At 41.9% G+C, this 15,175-nt stretch overlaps 1 protein-coding gene across 1 annotated transcript in view; it reads right to left on the reverse strand.

The window, feature by feature from the left end:
* Positions 1-385: 385 nt before the first annotated feature.
* Positions 386-15,175, reverse strand: part of DCLK3 (doublecortin like kinase 3) — an 18,138-nt gene continuing 3,348 nt past the window's right edge. The window contains exons 4-7 of the mRNA XM_018557794.1: positions 11,370-11,537; positions 9,529-9,691; positions 2,255-2,323; positions 386-413 (exon numbers count right to left, since the gene is read on the reverse strand). Of these exons, the coding sequence (XP_018413296.1) occupies positions 386-413; positions 2,255-2,323; positions 9,529-9,691; positions 11,370-11,537 (428 nt within the window). The remainder of the gene's footprint in view (positions 414-2,254; positions 2,324-9,528; positions 9,692-11,369; positions 11,538-15,175) is intronic.

The raw sequence follows: 15,175 nt of genomic DNA on the forward strand, positions 1-15,175 counted from the left end.
AGTGGCGTCTCTCCAGAGGTGGTTTGCAAAGCAGATACATGGTCCTCTATTCATACTTTTATGCGTCACTACTGTATTGAGTCTGCGGCATTGTCTATGGTTGAGTTTGGCCGCACAGTCGTGGCCTCTCCATCTGTGTATAATTAAAATCACTTTGCATTCCCTCCCTTGTGTTGTGTGAGTTATTTCCCAATCGTATGCTGCCATGGAGCTGTCAGGAAAACAGGAAAATTGTATTACCATACTTACCACAATTTTCCTTTCCCGACTGCTCCATGGCAGCACATTCCCGCCCAGTCGGAGTTGCTAGTTATGTAACGCTAGTGACTGGGTGGAGGCTCAAATTTAGAAGTTAAAGATCCTATCAGGTTCTAAAGGGCGGAGCCTACACCCAATCGTATGCTGCCATGGAACTGTCAGGAAAGGAAAATTGCGGTAAATATGGTGATACAATTTTCCTGTTATTGTGGAAATGAAAGTTTGCAGGGAATTGAGAGTAATCAGTTTTAGTGCAGGAGAGGCCTTGCTACAAGTATTCTGACTCCAATTGTTGTATTAGTGATGTATCCCTTGCTGAGACCTATATGCCTGGCCTGTAAAAGCTGAACTCACCAAATACCTTTTTCATCCTCAAAGCTCTTTATTGATGCGGCAGGTTATAGTAGACAACAGAATGTAGTAGATGATAGAAATTACGGTATTTGCAGGTCAGAGATGGTAATGTTTCCCCCATGTGAGCATATTACATGTAACCATCATATAGGCAGCCATGACACCAGAACGACTACTTATTGAACCAGAAGGAGGAAATACATCATAAATGGGAGGGAACACAGAAAAAGATTGCTATATAACCAAAAAGCCCACAAGATGGCAGCATATCAACCAGCTATACAAGTGCCAATGAGCAATGGCTTAATGGAAAATTAACTATGTAGTTCTCACTCCACATTAATATAAATATCAACTGTGGCTATGCATTGTGCCATGTTTTATACAACAACTGTAACAGCGCAACAACTGTGGGGAAAAAGGTGAAGCTGGAGTTCAGCTTAATGGTGTTTGTCTAACTTACTTTGTTCACAGAGTTGGTGGTACAAAACTTCTGCTACCCATGTGTGTTGCGATATATCTTATTGGACTTTTTAAGACACAAATAGATTTGCAAGAGAGACTGAGATTTTGTTTGTTTATTGACAGAGAGCTGGTCACACAATGGAAGGTGCATTCTGAACAGACCAAACTGGTTTGTTTCACAATGGTGTGGCTTTCCTGTATTGTTTCCCCATTATTCGTATCACAATGGGATGGTGATCGTAAACAGTCACACTGAGCCTGGTCAAGACTCAAATCAAATCTAGACTACTGATGGCAATTTATGATACAATGCTGCCGCCTAGAGGTGGGAAAGTAAAATGCGTGGTATTTCATTTTACTAAAAGTGAAAGGAGCAGGGCGCTTCCAAGTGGGAGGCCAGTTTTCTCTCAATAAAAAGCGAGTAGCTGAAAGGTTGAGGGGCACTTCACAAGATGAGGGCTTCACAGGAGGGGGAGAGTACAAGGGGGCTTCACAAGACAAGAGGACTTGCTTTAAGACCAGGACATACAAGGTATTTAGCAGAGACTGCAACGAGAAGCCATTTTCCTTGGCCAAGAAGTCCTGTTCATCACAGAATTTGTGGAGCCTGCAGCCGGAGCTAAGTACATTTTTCAGTGTTTCCCTTGCTAGAAAGCATTATATGTACTAGAAAGGATAGTGTAGTGGGTGCATGTGATAGTTTGTTTGTAGCAGTCTGTATGTCTTGTTTATGTATTTGTTTTTTCCTGTAACTAAGTTTGTACACGCAGCATTTTCGGCAAGTAAAGTACTTTTAAATGATACTGGGTCAGTTTCCTTGAAGCTTTGCTGCAAAAACAGACAACAAATAGAAATTAAAGTTTTGCCAAGCTTTACAGCTGGGCTCATCCTTGAGATAAGCTTTACGTCTCTGGGATTTGTAGTCCAGAGCATTACACCATGTACAGTATATTAATCATTTGAGAATATTTCCCCATGATAGTACATTTGTGTTCCCATTGCTATGGGACTTTTTATTCCTAGCAATTATTTAAGCCTTCTATGAATGTCATATGCATGAAAAAGAAGTGAACACAATCCCAACATACTGATCTTTTTTTCTACATAATTAAGGCAGACTATTCATACAAAACCAAATCATGACTGAATTGTTCTTGTGAACATAACCTTTAGTTACCTGACAATGCTCATCCCTACAGATGTATGCCAAATGACTGTTATTTCTTCTACTATTCTTTTCAGATGCCACTGAGCTATAATACAAAAATCTAGTTCCATTTTTTTTTATCTAGTTCCATCTTCATTGTGAAAGAATACGAAATTCAGATTAAATCTGTTCAGAGACTAAAAAGCTCATTATTCCAGAAAAGTAATGTATTTCCTTGCTGCCACATGATTTTTCAAAGCAATGAATGCTCTGATGACAGATGACTGGGCCATTGTGTACGCTCATAAATTAGAAGACACAATAATTCTGTAGAATATTATTTCTATGTCGACTCATACTGAAACTGGACATGTACATGAATATGTCTGTAAGAAGATGTTACCGGCAAAGACAGCCATTCTCAACCAGGGTTCTGCGGCACTCTGGGTTACCATCTGGCATCATTAGGGGTGCCATCAAATTTAGGCACAGCGTCATATTTTCCAATGGTGCAGGCAGTCCAGCCACCAGCACCATAGACATGACGCTATTCCAAGGTGGGAGACATCCAGAACATCCCCCAGCATTTAGAAGAAGATGCAAACCTGCTCTGCCTCCCACCCTCTGCCATGATTGTAAGATGTGAAGAGGGCTCCTGATGTGAAGGGGGGGAATTCTGATGTGGAAGGTGGGACTTTTGATATGAAAGGGGAGGGCTCTGATGTAAAAGGGGGAACTCCATGTTGTTGTTTTTTTTCTATTCAATTATCCAACTAATAAAGCAAGGGTTTACAGTATGTCATCATTCTGCATGATAGGTCTATCAATCCCATCTATGCATATTAGATGGCTAATGGCTGGAGTTGGAATTTTATTTATATTTGCTGCCTTTTTTTCCCATAAGCAGTTGTAATCTAAACAAATAAGCATCATGAATGTCTGTTTCAGTAGCCCTGAAATTGGACTACCAAGAATGGAATATGTGTTAGGGGAGCTAAGTAGTCCCGGCTTGTTATCAAGCTGTAGTTTTGCTGTACAGGGACTGCACAAAGCTAATACCAGGTCAAATTCATGCACTTACCCTTCTTGTATTTAAAAAATAATAATAATGATGTAATAATGATTGCAAGCTGCATTCATGTTAGCTTTTTATATTTGACTAGGGTTCATCTAATGCATATTTTCATTCTTCCCTTCTTAACCAGAGCTGAAATCCAATCTGCCTTCTGAAACCTATATATCTGAATCTGTATCCCTTCTTGACCTATGTACTTTGTCCAGTTGACAGGTAAAACCTTCATCCTTGTACAAACTTTCTGCCTGACCACCTTCCCTGTCCTGGTCTACTAATAGATTACACTTCACTTCTGCCCACAGATTATAAACTTCTCTTAAATGTTTGTTTCCTGTTTCTCTGATGTGTATCCGGATTTCATACCTGTATCATTTTATCTGTATCTGTGTTTTATACTTATAATTTTTTGCCCTTTGGCTCTGCTTAATAACTTTAGCCTTAATATACTTAGTATTCACTTCAAGTCCAGCTTCTCTTTCCTGTCTTGTTTAACTGGCCTGTTACTTCGGATTGCATATCTAATATTGTAAGGATCTGGATATTTGTTTCTGCTTCTCGGGCCAAAGGTCTTGTGACCCCCCCCCCCCTCTTCATCTCATATTAACTAGCTATCAGTATTGTCACACTAATACGAATAAATTACACTATCTATAAGTTGTTACTGATGGTCAACAATATGATATGAGGGTGATTGTGTCCTGCATATGACAGACCTACCTAGGCTAAAGTCTACCAGGCCACGAAGCAGATATTTTACTGGCCCAGCCAGTTAAAATATAACTTGTTGCCAATGTATTTAATAGCAAATAGATTATAGCTTTGGCTTTTTTTCCCCAGGAAAGGTGGCAACTAGGGATAAGCTTCGGGTTTGGGTTGACCATGAATTTGTCCAGAACAAAATCTATTCGCAGTTCGCCAAACAAGTGAACTAAACAGTGTGAGTTGGCTAGTTAACCAAACCTCTGGCTGCTATAGCCATAAGTCATTCATTTAGTGGTGGTGTTATTACCAGCATTAAATGACAGCTCCTGGCAGCCCAGTGGCTTGTCTCCCCATAATGATGGGGATAAGCGTCTCATCCTCACATCCTATGTGCATGTGAAGGGAGGGTACTTGTTGGAATCTAGAAGCTCCTTTAGAATAGGGCCCCCCAGATATCTGCACATTATTGATCACTCCTGTAAAAAAAAAAAAATGATAAAGTAAAAAACACAGTATAAGAAAGTTCTTTCTCGTAAAAAAAATTAAAATAAAGACTGTCCCCCAATGTAAATCAAAAATCAATCACATTGTGCAGGCATCCAGCATCATCCAGACAACCGGAGAGCTGTCATATGCAATGGGAGTATCGGCAGAAGGGGATCGTTGTGTTCAACAGGTCATTGGGGTACTGTTCATCACAATTGTCATTGGATCCACATTGCTGGACTGGCTGATTGACTGTAAATCACACTGGGGATAACCTTTTTTTTTTTTTTTAAATAAAGGACTTTGTCATGGTGTGTGTTTATTTACTTCATCATTCTTTTCAGTAGTAACCATTTATGTGTGTGGGGGGGGGGATATCTGGGTCCCCCTTATTCTAAGGGGGGTTTCCGGTTTTCAATAATAACCTCCTTTCCCCAGGGATGTGAGGATGAAGCCCTTGACAAAGGGCCTCACCAAGGGGGCTCCCACCTTTCGTACACTCACTTCCGCCCTTTCCAGGCCAGCCAGGATGCATGCCTGGATAGAGGTCTGGTACAGATTTTTTTGGGTGGGGACATCATGTGTTTTCTCTGCCTGGGTCCCCCTGTAAATTCATACCAGACACTTATCAAGGTTAAAGGTCTGGTATGGTTTAGGCGACGCAAGGGGACACTTTTTTTTTAAAGGAAGCCGGCTGGGAAATTACACTTAGTTAACATTTCTTTTCTAAATGTCGCTTTTTGTGTTTTAGTGTAAAACATGATTTATTTTTTACCCGTAGAGAAATACCAAAACAGATTGTTTTCTAAATCAGTCCTGTCTTGTATTTAAACTTACTGTTGCTATTGTAAAAAATGTCCGTGCATAGATCAGTATACACATATGATAGGATTACGCTATAATGTAACAAGTAGAAAGCCATAAGTATCTTTTCATAATTGCGTTGCTTCATGTAAAGTGTGTGCTGGCATTAATTACTACATAACTAATGAATATTCCCTTATGAATGATAAATCACTGTTCTGCTGTGTGTACAAGCATGTTGTACGTAATATATAGTATAAATGATCCCATTTATAATTTCAGGCGTATTTTGAATGTTATTCATAGAAACAAAAGAAGCATAAAAAAGGAAATAATGTACTGTTAGTCAGTATCCCACACTCCAATACTCATACTTGATCATGAAATAATTATTTGTATATACTACTGCAACTGTATATGTACTAGGTCAACCTAGAGTGTAACCAGAGCCAGATTCCCCACAAGGCCACCGAGGCCTTAGGGCAGCAGGGAGCAGAGGGGTGGCAGCAGTTTGAAATCTCCCGACGTCCCGGATATGCAGTTCCGGGTGCTGGGCAGTAATTGTCTTTCTATATTTAGCCTTGCCTGGCCTTGGGGCAGCAGGGAGAGTATATGAGGTCCTGAGTGTAACTCCATTTTTTTCTATTGAAAATCAGAGCCCTCCTGGTTAAAGTAGAGCTATGGCCTCACATTACAATATGTGCTGTATAACTTAATTATAAGAACAGTTTTCTATTAGTTCCCTTGCAAAGCCCCACAAATATCTAACCAGTGAAATCCACCTAAAGCAGCTTCCTGTGATGGTGTTGCAATGATGCTGCAGTGCTCCTGAATCCAGAGCAGCATTGCCATTATGATGCAGGCTGTACAGCACAGTGGCGTAGTGGTTAGCGCTTCTGCCTTACAGCATTGCATGTTTTCCCTGTGCTTGCGTGGGTTTCCTCTGGGGCAGGGGCGGACTGACCATTCGGGCAGTCGGGCACGGACCGAGGGCCCGCGGCCATCAGGGGGCCTGTCACTGACCGTCCCCTCGCCGCTGCCTCTCTGCCATCTGCACCCGGTCAGCCCGCCCGCGTCAGATGCGGCTCTGTAATAGCCGGCTGCTCGCTCCTCAAGGGGGTCCTCGGCAGGTCCCCAGCGGGCTGCCCTCTACAATGCCTGATTACCGGCCTGGATCGCATACAAGGCAATCCGGGCTGGCTGGATCAGGCATTGTAGAGGGCAGCCCACTGGGGACCTGCCGAGGACCCCCTTGAGGAGCGAGCGGCCGGCGATTACAGAGCTGCATCTGATCATGATGCGGGCGGGCTGACCTGGCACAGGTGGCAGAGAGGCGGCGGAGGAAGCCACTGAAACCGCGGCCACAGCAGCCCCCCCACAACCAGGGTCCAGGGAGCACCCCACTGACCACCAGGAGAGCCCCCACCAGGGTAAGGTGACAAGATTTTAAAAATAAAGTCCAGGGACATTTTTAAATGTCCCTGGGAACATAATACAACATAATAAAACAATATATATATCTATAGATATATATGACTTGGCCCCACTGGAAGTGACACAGTGGAGAAAATTTATAGGATCGAGAAAAATTATAGAACACTGACTTTCACACTGTCCGGCCCCTCCCACTAACCTCCCACAGCTCACAGCCCAGAAGCATGGACAGCCAGTTCCCCGGCAATTCATCTTAGTGAATTGGCCCACTATTTGAAAAATAATGTGGAGAAAACATTTCTGTGACACAAGAATGTCTATGCAGGTGGGGCATGTGGGAGGGACTTGTATATGGGCGGAGCACAAGGGGGCCCCATAATCTTGTATTGCCCGGGGGCCCCATGTGTTGTCAGTCCGCCCCTGATTACAAGCTAGGAGCAGTTTATCTACTCTGGCTGGTATTAGTATATGATGAGACAGATATTGTAAAGTGATGTGTCTTGCATACAAGCTTAAACAGTGCTTTTAAATGAGAACAAGGAACAGATGATCGCCCATGTACACAAGCTGTTTATAGCCACAGGTAATCACTCCATGTGTGATTACATCTGAATACCGGCAGACAGCCAGTCATTGCTTTGTACTGGCTCAACGCTGGCAACTATCTGCAGCTTACACTGGGCTAACTCTCCCTCATGCTTAGCAACCAAACAGAACACCAAGGAGATGAAGGGAATGTTTGTACTGCTAGTGAGACTGGCATTAAAGTTAACCTGTTGCTATAAGACTTTCTTCTTTTAAAACTTTTCTCTGTTAACTATTTTTTCTGTTAAATATACTGAGCAGACATAACTGATGTAGTTTGCCCATTTATTCCGATTAATTGCTACAAGAGCACCACCTGGTGTTTAAAACACAAACAAAACAATGTTCTGTATAATTGATACACTGTAAGTGAAACACCTATTGGTTTATGGAAATGTTAGATTGTTTTTGATATATATATATATACACTGTATGTTCGAGCTTTCACCTGATATAAAGTTGTGAGTTTCCACTACATTTAAAGTTGTGACAAATTCAACACTATTTGCATATGAAATAGAGTGTATATTATGTGCCTGTAGAATTAGCTAATACCAGTTTAGCTTTCACATAACTCTTTTATTCATTAATTTGCATTCCATGTGATTTTGGCGTATCTACGGTGCCTTGCTAATCATGGGATAGAACAATGCAACATAAATAAACATTGTGAATTGGTACTTTGTAAAACATCTCTGCAAAACAGAGAAAGATTTGCCTAGGCATCGTGTTCTCCTGATAAGCAAGTTTATATAGGAGAAATTCACAGGAGACTCCTCTCATTTTTTACGTTTGTTGCTTTCACTGGTTCTCCTTATTAGTTCCCTTTCTTTTCCAACCTCACCCAAATAGCACTCAACCACCTATAAAAAACGCATCCTTCAGCTACCCGTTCACTGCCTTATCATAGCTCCTTCTACAATTTTTGTATTCTTGTTACTTTTATTTTAATGGTTGTCTTGTTATCACTCATTTATATCTTTTACAATGAAATGATGGTTAGTATTGTGCCACCGCCCTTTGAACACAGCAAATTGTTGTATATGTAATAATTTCTTTACGATCTAGTAAGATAACCTATATAGGTCATTCTTTTTCCTTACTTTATTGTGTTTGGGGACCAAAGACTTTCATTTTGGGAATGTGTAATCCCAGCCGGCAGTATCTTTAAACAGCGGAAGCCGCAAAGTCCATGTACTGCAGATGCAACAGGCTAGTTTCCGCCAAAGCTTGCTAATGAAGGACAGTCCTGCTAGAGAGGGAAGAGAGGTCGGAAGACTGTGACTGGCCACATCAATGGGTAGACTTAGCCCGTCCATGGAACACAGCAAAGGAAAAAAAGAGTGTGCAGGGGAGAAGGAAGCTTGATAGAAGCAAAGCTAGGATGCAGAGACAGAGAATCAAAGAGAGATGTGAAAGGAAGGTGCAGGCTAGAGAGGGGAGCCCCAGTGTTCTGTGCTACCTTTTACCTGACCTCTTGAAGACTTGCCAGCTGTGCAGAGGCATCTAGGGACCAGGTCAGCAGTCATCATTACCCAGCCTAGGGATCTTGAGTCCTATGTTGCATCCGTCACCATTTAGACAGCTGAGGCAATTGTCTAACTGCTGTCAGGAGGACATCCGATGGGTATTTTAGCGAGGGACCTGAGTGATGTGTACTGCACCTGTTTATTATTGCGAGACCTTGCCCCTGCCAATGAAATTCTGTTTAAAGGGGTTCTCCTCCTCCCCATTAAAACACTGACAGTTTTTTTCTGTCTCTGTCCTATCAAGGATATTACCTTGTAAAGGAGGGGAAATCTTTTCTTAGCTAATGGTCACCGGAAAAGGTGTCCTCATTGGCAGATCTCACCTCTATCATCCTTGCAGTGATAAATGTAACATTTTTGATTTCCATTCACTATCTTTTCCAGTGACATTAGTCACTAGGAAATGCAAAGACAGTGTGTAGGTATAAAAATCTGATCAAGGTACTAACCCTCTCTTACGCTATCCAAAACAGAGATGTTTAAACAATTTTAGATAATTTTAAGTAACTTAATAGTTGTATTTTGCTTTACGACCTGGATTATGATAATAATAGAGGTATCTTCACAGTGTATGGTAAAGAACAAAGCACTTCCAGTGGATGCGGAACATAGGACATAAAAGTGACAAATGTCCATCCTAGATTTAACCTACATCTAGTATATTATTTTTTGTACCCCATTTCTAGATATGGTTGCGGAAATGGCGTTCGATATTCATGCTAACTTCTCTCTGGAGGTTGTGACTGTTCATTTGCCCACTTGTTCTGATCCAGCTATGCTGTAAAACACACTTGGCAGTAAACCTCTTCATGGGGTTGAGCAAAAGCAATTTGCTGATCAAATCTTTAGCCTCTGCAATAGTAAGGGAAAACAGTTTGTCATGAACAATCCAGAAAAACCTACAAGATTGCAATATGACATTAAAAAAATAATCAAATAAAATGGCAGAAAAACATTAAATTTATTCATGTGAATGTAACAATACCTAATCTCCACAGGTAGCAATCCTTGTAAGCATTACATTTTACATTGTTCCATTAACATAGCACAGTATATAAAGCTAAGTAACCGGGAGAAAAACTGTGTTTATTTCTATTTTCACTTCTGACTTCTGTAGTTGCTCTGTAGTACCTCTTCCTGTACTGCTCAGGGTTTGGACAGCTTCCATCTGTTAGTATTTGTGAGGTATAGTGAATGGAGATTTTCATTTTCTCACCACACCAGGAAACCAGTAGCAAGTGTAAAAGTGACCCCCAAAGGAGCCGCTGGTCCCCCTACTTGCTTAGCAGTTACCGACCATTTTTCCAGCCCCAGCAACACCGACACTTCTTGTAATGAACAGTCTCGAGTTGAAGGGTCTTTTTAGTATTTATTGCTTAGTGGTAAGTGTTTAGGGTTGCCGTTTACCCAAAAGAACAAAAATTAGAGGACACTAACTTCACTAGTAGCAATAGCAACAGGTCCTCTGAGAGCAACCTTCATCAGACATTAATAAGCTGGGCATCCTGACTGCCAAGAATGCAGTCTACAGGGCATTGGGTACGACCAAGCATCAAGAAGGAAGAAATGTACCGGCTCAAATTACCGGCACAAATATGTCCTACCATCTTTTTTTCCAATTCATTTATTTAGGTTTTATCTCCTAGTTGCCTAGCTCTTTAGTGAGTGTTATGATAAAACAATATACTATGCTAATGCACAATATAAAATATTAACTCTTGAACTGCAAATTGTTAGTCTCTGCAGATATCATAAATGGTTTTTAATCTGGTCAAGGAAATATTATTAAATCAGATATCAAACACAAGGTACAAAAGGAAGCTGAAAAAATACAGCAGGAGAAGCAAAATACAGTATTATATCAAATACAAAGCAATAGTGGTGTAGTGTAGTAATCACTATAGTGATTGATGTTAACACCCAACCTAGAAAGAAACAATTCTGAGATGAGATGTAGTTTAATATTAGACTCCATTATGTAGTGAGTATAAGGGGGAACAGGGCAGGGTATGTGTGGTAGGGTTAACAAAAGAAATAAAAGTGTAACATTTGATAAGATGACTAAAACCCATAACCTGTGAGTTCAAATTGAAAGGAGGCATAATCTCATCCTAAATAAATTATTCTATAAAACATGCTTGCACCATTTTTTTTTGTATTGTATAATGCTTGTATAGTTCAGTATCACTAAAATAAATTGATTTACTTTAGACTCCAGGGAGACCAGCTAAAACATCCACCCACATTGCACTTGCTACGAGTGTAAAGCCTTACCCAGCCAGACTCGTCTTCAAGCAGACAAAAAGTCCATGGACTCACATAAAGAAGATCAGGAGGTTTAGCCAAAGAGCAAATGACTTTATACATTCAGCTTACTTATTGGAAGACAAAGTAGATAAAGCCTTTGTACTACAGCTTCTTCATGCACATGTGCACAGGGCAAAATAAACACTAACTAACCCGCTGTCCCTATAGTACTCAGACTTTTGATTTGTACATTTTTAATTGTACTACTGATTAGAATAATTACCTTCTGAGATGTTGTCCCAGTAGGGTGACAAGAATGCATACTCTCCATGTTGAATTTTCTGGAATAATTCTTCATGATTGCGTTCTGGACTTCGGAAAGGGGGAAAACCAGATAGTAGTATGTACAAGATAACTCCGGTGGCCCACATGTCAACCTCTAAACCATAGCCTGTTTAATAAAATAAGGAATTATATTGATTGGGTCACGGTACATATGCATACAAATCTTTACCAGTGGGCTGGCCAACAATATGAGAACACAATCTTTCCAACACAGGAAAATGCATACACACACAGGCTTCCATCACTCAAATGATGTGTTTATCAGATATCCACACGTATGACACATCCAGTCAGAAGACTACACAGCAGAAACAAGGTTAGCACATAGTATACGAACAGACCGCACTATCCAGAGAATTCCAGTACATTAGACTCTATTGAAATTCATAGCAAATCCACTATAACAGTGAATTAAAGTGTATAAGGCAGCAAATACCAGCACCAAAAACCCTCCAACCAGCTACAACCTCTCACATGTTTCACCCGTAGGCTTATTCATAGAGGTAACAAATACAAACCAGTATCTCACTTAAATGTGTTGAGGGTTTGCGGTGCTGGTATTTGCTGCTTTGTACACTGTAAGTCACTATTATACTGGATTTGCTGTGCATTTCAATAAAGTCTGAGGTACTGGAATTCTCTGGATATTGCAGTCTGTTCGTATACTACTACATTCCAAGTTGGAGAGGCACCTATTAGATCAGCACCTAGGGGGTCCTGATGGCAGCTGGGGAATTGGAGCGGTGAGATTTCCTTTGGCTCTACAAGGTTAGTACATAGTTTTCTGTAAGCACTGTGGCAGTGTAAACCAATGCCACGGTGTAGGATGGCGACTTTGGCACCCAGGAGTCTCAGCCAGACTGGCTGAGAGGGTCCAAAATGTAATGCATGTTATAAGGAAGAACCTGGCTTTTCAGGTCTGTCCAGGTTTTCCTATTTGTAGCTGGGATCTGGAGCTCTGGAGATTTCGTAGAGCTCTGGGTGGGAGGAGATCTCCAGTCCTGGGGCCAGGTGTTGCCAATGACCAGCTTCAGCTGATCAGGTGGCTGAGAGCAGCCTTATCAGGAAGCCAGCCCAGTGCTCAGGGGAGTGTTGGAGTTGTGTGTGTGTGCAGGGAGCACACGGACACAGACAAACTCGGGTGTGTGTCGGACGCACTGCTGGGAGAGCAGAGCGAGTGCCCACGAGGGGAGAGGTCAGGAAGGTCGGTGACCCCAGGGACCTGTCGGACGCACTGCTAAGAGAGCAGACTGAGTGCCCACGAGGGGAGAGGTCAGGAAGGTTGGTGACCCTAGGACCTGTGGTACAGACTGCTAAGAGAGCAGAGTGAGGGCTCACGAGGGGTGAGCAGCGTGAGTGTCTTGAAGCTGTGAAAAGCTACTGAGCCATATAAAGGACTGTCTTATGTTGCTGCTGCAAGCTATTTTGTGTTTGCCCTTTAATAAACTGCATTATACTTGACTTACCTGGACTAGAGTGGAGTGTCCTTGTTACAGCACATATACAATGAGGCCAATTTACTAAATAAACTGGGAATGTTCACACAATACATTGTGTGAATATTTAGTTCAATTATCCAGTCATGTGCAGATTTAATAATAAGTAATAAGTAACAAGGATTTGCTTTTCAGATGATTAGATCATTGAAGTGATAGGTAGTGGTAGTAGTACACCCTGCACATCACAGGGACATCATGGACACTCCAAGCAGGTTTGTCTGCACTTCTTTTCAGCAAGGCAGTAAACAAATAGTTCAGTGCAGCAAGCCCATGGCATTAATTAAAAAATAAAATATGCTCATCTGAGCCACTAACTAAACTTATGTCAGTTTCTGACTAACAGGGTACCCCAATGGGTTTCCCAAACAAACAGACATCTGTCAAAAGCCTCAGTCAACTCACATGAGTTGAGACTAAATAATTAGGTCTGGCTAACAGGTAAGTTGTGGATCTAGGGATAGAAGCTTAATGCCACCCAAAGCTCTACAAAGCCTCCGGGCTCCAGGACCTAGACCAGAACTTATTAAGATCTGAGAAAACACCATAACAGACACAAATCATGGAGACCCTGACCTTGTGTAGGTTAAAAACCTAGGCAACCTTACCAGCCAACATAATAAGGAAGAACCTGGCTTTTCAGGTCTGTCCAGGTTTTCCTATTTGTAGCTGGGATCTGGAGCTCTGGAGATTTCGTAGAGCTCTGGGTGGGAGGAGATCTCCAGTCCTGGGGCCAGGTGTTGCCAATGACCAGCTTCAGCTGATCAGGTGGCTGAGAGCAGCCTTATCAGGAAGCCAGCCCAGTGCTCAGGGGAGTGTTGGAGTTGTGTGTGTGTGCAGGGAGCACACGGACACAGACAAACTCGGGTGTGTGTCGGACGCACTGCTGGGAGAGCAGAGCGAGTGCCCACGAGGGGAGAGGTCAGGAAGGTCGGTGACCCCAGGGACCTGTCGGACGCACTGCTAAGAGAGCAGACTGAGTGCCCACGAGGGGAGAGGTCAGGAAGGTTGGTGACCCTAGGACCTGTGGTACAGACTGCTAAGAGAGCAGAGTGAGGGCTCACGAGGGGTGAGCAGCGTGAGTGTCTTGAAGCTGTGAAAAGCTACTGAGCCATATAAAGGACTGTCTTATGTTGCTGCTGCAAGCTATTTTGTGTTTGCCCTTTAATAAACTGCATTATACTTGACTTACCTGGACTAGAGTGGAGTGTCCTTGTTACAGCACATATACAATGAGGCCAATTTACTAAATAAACTGGGAATGTTCACACAATACATTGTGTGAATATTTAGTTCAATTATCCAGTCATGTGCAGATTTAATAATAAGTAATAAGTAACAAGGATTTGCTTTTCAGATGATTAGATCATTGAAGTGATAGGTAGTGGTAGTAGTACACCCTGCACATCACAGGGACATCATGGACACTCCAAGCAGGTTTGTCTGCACTTCTTTTCAGCAAGGCAGTAAACAAATAGTTCAGTGCAGCAAGCCCATGGCATTAATTAAAAAATAAAATATGCTCATCTGAGCCACTAACTAAACTTATGTCAGTTTCTGACTAACAGGGTACCCCAATGGGTTTCCCAAACAAACAGACATCTGTCAAAAGCCTCAGTCAACTCACATGAGTTGAGACTAAATAATTAGGTCTGGCTAACAGGTAAGTTGTGGATCTAGGGATAGAAGCTTAATGCCACCCAAAGCTCTACAAAGCCTCCGGGCTCCAGGACCTAGACCAGAACTTATTAAGATCTGAGAAAACACCATAACAGACACAAATCATGGAGACCCTGACCTTGTGTAGGTTAAAAACCTAGGCAACCTTACCAGCCAACATATCACTTTTAAATTTCCCGCCGGCTGTGACGCCCGAAAACGAAACTAAAAGTCAGATGCCGGCATCTTACTTTTAAATTTCATTTTCGGGCCGCGTACAGCAGAGGACGCCGTGGGCTCGCAGGGACAAGGTAAGTGTCACTTTTCTGTGCATTCCCGAGTCTGGCTCGGGGTTACCGTTCCTGGTAGACTCGGGACTCGGGAATACCGCCAGGGAGGTTAATAACGTGCTGGATTAGTGTGATCCTAGTTCATTTTTTTACTTCATTGCTGTGCTGTATGTGCATAGTCCAATGTAGTTGGATCTGTATGTGCGTTTTAATAAATCAAAATTAATCGATTAAAAAAAATTTCGATTAATCGAACACGAAAATTTTAATCATTACCAGCCCTAATATATATATATATA

This window comes from Nanorana parkeri, unplaced genomic scaffold, assembly GCF_000935625.1.
Source record: "Nanorana parkeri isolate BGI_ZX_2015 unplaced genomic scaffold, ASM93562v1 scaffold304, whole genome shotgun sequence".
NCBI lineage: Eukaryota > Metazoa > Chordata > Amphibia > Anura > Dicroglossidae > Nanorana > Nanorana parkeri.